The sequence below is a fragment of the Helianthus annuus genome, chromosome 15, assembly GCF_002127325.2.
Source record: "Helianthus annuus cultivar XRQ/B chromosome 15, HanXRQr2.0-SUNRISE, whole genome shotgun sequence".
In the NCBI taxonomy this organism is placed as follows: domain Eukaryota; kingdom Viridiplantae; phylum Streptophyta; class Magnoliopsida; order Asterales; family Asteraceae; genus Helianthus; species Helianthus annuus.
The window spans coordinates 125,309,868-125,317,333 of record NC_035447.2 but is presented as its reverse complement, the minus strand read 5'-3'; the positions used below and the strand labels follow the sequence as shown (position 1 = coordinate 125,317,333).

The 7,466-nt window shown below is 35.9% G+C and overlaps 1 protein-coding gene across 1 annotated transcript; it reads left to right on the top strand.

Annotated features, from left to right (window-relative positions):
* The first annotated feature begins 2,283 nt into the window (after positions 1-2,283).
* Positions 2,284-3,176, top strand: LOC110914171. The gene is made up of 2 exons (XM_022158983.1): positions 2,284-2,611; positions 2,716-3,176. The coding sequence occupies exons 1-2, from the start codon at positions 2,284-2,286 to the stop codon at positions 3,174-3,176; spliced, it is 789 nt and encodes a 262-aa protein (XP_022014675.1).
* The last annotated feature ends 4,290 nt before the right edge of the window (positions 3,177-7,466 follow it).

Genomic DNA, 7,466 nt, shown 5'->3' with positions numbered 1-7,466 from the left:
GTACCGTTACCAGTTGGCGTGTATGTATAGACTATCGAAAGTTGAACGACGCCACCCGGAAAGACCATTTCCCCTTGCCATTCATTGACCAAATGTTGGAGCGTCTAGCGGGTCAACAATTCTATTGTTTTCTCGATGGATTTTCGGGTTATTTTCAGAAACCCATCGCCCCGGAGGATCAAGATAAAACGACGCTCACATGCCCTTACGACACTTATGCGTATCGTCGCATGCCTTTCGGGTTATGCAACGCTCCGGCTACTTTCCAAAGATGCGTGGTTGCTATATTCCAAGACATGCTTGAGACTTCCATGGAGGTTTTCATGGATGACTTCTCGGTTTATGGCACCACTTTCGATCAATGTCTTCTAAATCTTGATAGTGCTTAAGAGGTGCATAGAAACAAATCTTATGTTGAATTGGGAGAAGTGTCACTTCATGGTGACGGAGGGGATAGTTTTAGGTCATAAAGTGTCTAGAGTGGGTATAGAGGTGGATAGGGCCAAGATAGACACTATAAGTAGATTGCCTCCACCTACTAGTATCAAGTTCGTTAGAAGCTTCTTAGGTCATGTGGGCTTTTATAGGCGTTTCATAAAGGATTTTTCAAAAATTACACGCCCCATGACCCGACTATTAGAGAAAGATGTGCCTTTCATCTTCGACGAGGAGTGCATCAAGGCTTTTGATTTCTTGAAAAAGAAAGTCGTTAGTGCCCCTATTCTTGTTTCGCCCGATTGGAGCTTGCCTTTCGAGCTCATGTGCGATGCAAGCGATTATGCCGTAGGTGCGGTCTTAGGTCAAAGAGTCGATAAACACTTTCATCCAATCTACTACGCGAGCAAAACTTTAAATGATGCTAAAGAGAACTATACCACCACGGAAAAGGAGCTCTTAGTCGTAGTGTTTGCGTTTGATAAGTTTCGCTCATATCTCGTGCTTTCCAAAACCACCGTGTTCACCGACCATGCCGCTTTGCAATTTCTATTCCAAAAGATAGACGCGAAGCCGCGTCTCATTAGGTGGATTCATTTGCTCTCCGTGTTCGAAATAGAAATTAAGGATAAAAAGGGAGCGGAAAACGTGGCCGCCGACCATTTGTCACGTTTAGAGGATCCAAAGAGAGAGGAGGTTCGTGAGGATTCCATAGGAGATACTTTTCCTCACGAAACCATAGACTTTGTTAGTGCCGAGGTAGAGGGTTTGCCATGGTTCTCGGATTTGGCAAATTATTTAGCGACCGGAGATCTTGTGAGGGGTATGTTATATCAACAAAAAAAAAAGCTTCTTAGGGATGCTAGGAAGTATATTTGGGATGACCCGTACCTATCTAGGATTGTTGTAAACGAACCGAACGTTCAGCGAATAGTTCGTGAACCGTTCGGCGGGAAGTTCGTTTATGTTCGTTCGATTAATAAACGAACGAACATGAACAAGAAATTTTGTTCGATTAGTTAAACGAACAAACATGAACAAAGGTCTCGTTCATTCGATTGTGTTCGTGAACGTTCGGTAAGGTGTTCGTGAACATTCGTTGATTTACGTTCGTTTATGTTCGTATGTTTGTGTTTTAATCGAAGATCTTTGTACTTTCTTATATTTTATTTTTACTTTTTATATTATTAAACTTTTATTTCTTTTATTACCCTAACAATTATACTAGGAAACCCACTTTGTTTATGCATCATTTCCCTTTCATTTCTCATTATTTACATTGGCGAATACGATCGACCTCCGTTCCACAATAAAGGATTCAAGTTCGAGTGCTACTCTCTGGCCATCTATCTTTATCCTTTGTTGCGCTCACCAAATTTATTTGTGTTCATTTGTGTTTATGAACCGTTCGCGAACACGCTCATTTTCTTAATGAATGAACACGAACATAAAATCTCGTTCGGTAAGTGTTTATGAACCGTTCGTGAACACATTTATTTCCTTAACGAACGAACACGAACAAAGCATTGTCCGTGTTCGTTCGGTTCGTTTACAGCCCTAAGGATAGGTGGAGATAGCGTAATTAGAAGGTGTGTTTCAAAGGAGGATGGTTTAAACATCCATAGACATGTGCACGAAGGTTTAACGGGAGGCCATCACGGCCCAAATGTGACAGCACAAAAGGTATTTGATAGTGGTTTCTATTGGCCAACGGTAGTTAAGGATGCCGTAGAGTTTGTTAGGACATGTGACCGTTGCCAACATACCGGCAACATCTCATCCAAGGATGAAATGCCCCAAAATCCCATCTAAGTTCTTGAAATCTTCTACGTTTGGGGCATTGACTTCATGGGACCTTTCCCATCTTCGAGTGGGTATAGGTACATCCTCGTGGCCATTGCCTATGTCTCAAAGTGGGTGGAAGCTCAAGCTTTGCATACTAATGATGCCCGAGTGGTGGCGAGGTTCCTTAAAAAGTTATTCACACGTTTTGGAGTTCCTAAGGCCATAATAAGTGACCGTGGTACGCATTCTTGCAATTCCGCCATGGAAAAAGCACTTGCTCGCTACGATGTCACTCATCGTCTTTCCACCGCATACCACCCGCAAACTAGTGGCCAAGTAGAGAATGCTAACCGAGGGGTGAAGAGAATCTTAGAGAAAACGGTAGGAAAAAGTAGAAAGGATTGGTCGGAAAAGCTCGACGACGTTTTGTGGGCATTCCGCACCGCCTATAAGAGACTGTTAGGAACGACACCCTTCATGATTGTATATGTAAAGCATGTCATCTTCCGGTAGAGTTAGAGAATAGAGCTTTATGGGCTTTGAAAATAGTTAACCTTGACCTTACCGAAGCCGCTAGAAGGAGATTCTTCCAAATTCATGAGTTGGAAGCTTTGAGGGATGCCGCCTATGAACGATCTTGGAGTATCAAGGAAAAAACTAAGGCGTTGCATGATAGGAGGTTGCGAGGATTGAAGGAGTTTAAGGTAGGTGATAAAGTGCTCCTATTCAATTCAAGGTTGAAATTGATAGCAGGGAAGTTAAAATCAAGATGGAGTAGACCGTATGTGGTAAAGGAGGTGTTTCCATACGTTACAGTTGAGTTGTACGATGAAGTCGACAAAGGTGTGTGGAAAGTAAACGATCATCACTTGAAGCATTACTTGGGAGGTCCCATTGATACTACCGAAGAGGAAGAAATTCCTCTAGAGGACCTACCTACCTTCACCGAGCATTGAGTTGCAAAAGCTTCGTTTGTAGAGTATGTACCGTTTATAAATTTCGTTATTTTTCGTATTTCTCATAGTTTTTCGTGTTTGTATTTCGTGTGTTTGAGAAAATTTGCAGGAAATGTACCTTTGAAGAGCTGAAAATACGAAGAAAAAGTCACCCCAGGTAAGTCCCATACTTAGAAAAATTTTGGGATGGTTTGGGGAAGGTTGGGTAAGAGTTAGAAAAATTTTCTAAGGCTAAAACTTGAAAATTCACGCAACTTTCTGTTAAAAATCGAGCCTCGCGTCGCGCCACCACCAAGCACAACACCTGGTGGCGCAGCGCCACCATGTGGGTCAATAAAACCAATTTGAACCTTTTAAAACGCAATGAACCCTCCCAAAAGCTGAACCTTTGGACCTGACCCCTAGCGTGGCGCTATGCCATGGGCCACTACACTACTCGTCGCGCGACGCAACCATTAAACAGGTCGCATAAAGACCTTGATTTCCCAGTTATTCCCAAATGCAACAAAACCCTTTCATCTCATACCCCCACCGCCGAAACCCCTCAACCACCATCTTTCCTCCATTAATTCCCTTAAACCTCACCATTTTTACCCAAAATTACACCCACGTGATCGGAATTACACCACGAACAAGACCCCCATCACATATTTAACATCCGTCCGTCACGTAGCTGCGATTCGGGACCTAACTCACCTAAAAAAATTCATCTTTTCTCGCATAATTCATCGATTCAGGTATGGTTCTTGCTCACTTTCTTGTGTATTTGCTGTTTAAAGTTGCTTTCACAGTTGTTAGTGTCGAGTTCATTCTCGTCGGGTCTTCTCGAGTTTCGGTTTGAGTTGTTTCGATGTGAGTGATGTTTGGTCGGTCCTGGTGTGTGTTGAGTCGCTAGTTAGATTGAGTAGAGTCCATTGTCTTGAGCTGTTCGAGTGGGTTTTCAGTGTTTCTATTGGAGTCAGTGTATTAGAATAACTTGTGTCGAGTCAATAGTCAGTGAATTAAGTGCTTGGGAGTTTTGTGTATCGAGTCATGGTTTAAGTTGATTCCCTGTTTAGTGATGGTGAGTCCATTATGTGTCAAGTTTTTGTTTGAGTCAGGTTTGTTTGTCTTGTTTTGTAGTGTTATGTGAGTATCTCAGTAGTGGAATTTATATTAGTGGGTTAGAGTCCGTTAGTTGCGTCTGTTGGTCTCTTGGTGGTCAAAAGTGTCTTGTATGGTAAAGGTTGCGGATGGGTTTGGTTTGGCGTTTAGTAGACAAATACGATTTTACTTGCATTCTGATACATGGTTTCGGGTAATATTATTTTGGGAAGCGATTGCATTTGATTGTGGGTTGGTTTGGTATGATACATTGACATTTGAAGTTTCAATCTTGCGTTTTAAAACTAAATTTTTGCATACGAAAGAAACCTCCTTTAATTTGTTTTAAAAACTACTAAAGAGCAAACTAATTTCAAGCGCGGATTGGACTTCAATGTCATTTGTTCGACACTTTGGCTCTTAATTGGGACAATTAAAAGTGCCGATGGGGGGTAGTGTACATTGAGTCTAGTTTAGTGTTTCGCGTCGTCTTTGTGTTGTTTTAGCATAGTTTGAGTAGTAGTTAGTATTGTTTGGGTTTACTTGCACGTACAAGTGGTTTAAGTTCGCCCGTACTCAATCTCCATTCGGGTGAGTTTAACTACCATTTAGCAATTGTGAAAAGTAACCCGCTTGTGTTAGAATTAGCCGCTAATGAAATGCTATACGGCTATTCTTTATTATTATTATTATTATTATTATTATTATTATTATTATTATTATTATTATTATTATTATTATTATTATTATTATTATTATTATTATTATTATTATTATTATTAGAGTTAATTACACAAATGGGTCCTGTGGTTTGTAGCTAGTTTCGCCTTTAGGTACTAACTTTTTTTTTGTAACAGGTTTAGGTTCTATGGTTTCAATTTTGTAACACCTTTGGGTATTAACACCAAAAAATGACTAAAATACCCCTTCATTTTATTAAGTTTATCAATGTAACACATTTGGGTACTAACACCTAATTTTATTTAAGTTTAAATCAATTTTACAAAATCTATTTATTTTTTTTATTTTCGTCTTTTTATTATATCTCTTAATTAACATAAAATCTATTTATTTTTTTATTTTCATATTTTTATTAAATTTCTTATTTAACATAAAATCTACTAGTTACACCAGTATTTTTTTTAAATAGATTTTTTAAATAAAATCTACTAGCTATATAGTTTTATGTAAATTAAATTTCTTACCCGTTTTAATGCAATGACGTACCAAGGTTTCGTGCGATGATGTCGAATTAGTATTTGGTATGAAATAAGATTTCAAAATATCGAATTATTTCACAATTATGGTTGGGTATGTCGCTACATCGAATTATATGTATTATTATTTCACAACTACTTTTAACGTAAAAAATTAAAATCATACAAAATTCCGTCATTCAGATAAATTAAAAAAAATACCGATAAATGACTATCAAGGCAAGATGCCAAAAATAATTATATGGTCTCTTTGACTTTATTTACGAATAAAGTGGTAGTAATATGATAAAGTTATTTAGAATCAATGGATTCGCCCTAATTGATCCAAAAATAATAATATATATAATTCGATGTAGCAACATATTGGGTATATAATTCGATGTAGCAACATACCCAACCATAATTGATCCAAAAATCAAATGTAACCTGGTTCGATACCATATACTAATTCGATGCATTGAAAAAGAGATACCATATAATAAAAACCATTGCATATACTACAAATCGATAGCAGCACTAAAAATCGTTGAATTAAAAAAATCGGAAATGTAAATTTGCATAATAATTGAAATAGAATTCGATGTCATTGAAATCGAATTCGATATCATTGAAATCTTATTCCATACCAAATACTAATTCGACATCATCGCACATAACTTTGGTACGTCATTGCATTAAAACGAGTAAGAAATTCAATTTACATAAAACTATATAGCTAGTAGATTTTATTTTAAAAAATCTATTATAAAAATACTGGTGTAACTAGTAGATTTTATGTTAAATAAGAAATTTAATAAAATATAAAAATAAAAAAAATAAATAGATTTTATGTTAATTAAGAGATATAATAAAAAGATGAAAATAAAAAAATAAATATATTTTTTAAAATTGATTTAAACTTAAATAAAATTAGGTGTTAGTACCCCAATGTGTTACATTGATAAACTTAAAAAAATGCAGGGGTATTTTAGTCATTTTTTGGTGTTAATACCCAAAGGTGTTACAAAATTGAAACAATAGAACCTAAACCTGTTACAAAAAAAGTTAGTACCTAAAGGAGAAACTAGCTATAAACCACAGGACCCATTTATGTAATTAACTCTTATTATTATTATTATTATTATTATTATTATTATTATTATTATTATTATTATTATTATTATTATTATTATTATTATTATTATTATTATTATTTTGGAATATGATCCAGAAGAACCACTAGATTACCAAGTAAATTTAAGAAACTTAGATAACCACATAGAAAATATAAAATATAAGTTAAGACAGTGTTATACGGATAATCCATTACAATTTTGGAATAAAAATCAAATAACAGCAAAATTAGAAATGAAAGACAAAGATAAAGAAATTAGAGTAAAGCCTATGAGATATAATGCAGAAGACGGGAAAGAATTTAGCTCCCAGATAAAAGAGCTCCTGGATTTAAAATTAATAAAAGAGCGCCTAGGAGAACTATGAGGGCTATGACTAGCTTTCAAGAATGTGACTTTGGAGTTCTATTCCCTTTCCATCTATTTTCATCCCTAAAAAGTCTATTTTCTCTTGTAATAGACTAGTTTTCTTTTCGGATAAGGCTAACCCATGTTTTATACATAAATCTGCAAAAATATCAAGATGTTTTAGATGCAAATTAACATTGTCTGATAAAATTAAAATATCATCTGTAAACAAAAATAAAATCATAATCTTTGAATATTATATCCATTTTCCTTTGGAATATTTCTGGTGCATTTTTTAAACCAAAAGGCATTACAAGCCATTCATATTGCCCTTGAGGAGTAGAAAAAGCTTATCAGGATGCATTTTTATTTGCCAAAATCCACTTTTACAATCAAACTTAGAAAATATCTTCTTATTTCTTGTCCAATTTATTAGACTTTCTTTATGAGGTAAAAAATATCCATCAAAAACAGTATTATCATTTAATTTTTTTATAATTTATCACCATCCTAGGCTTACCTCTCTTAAT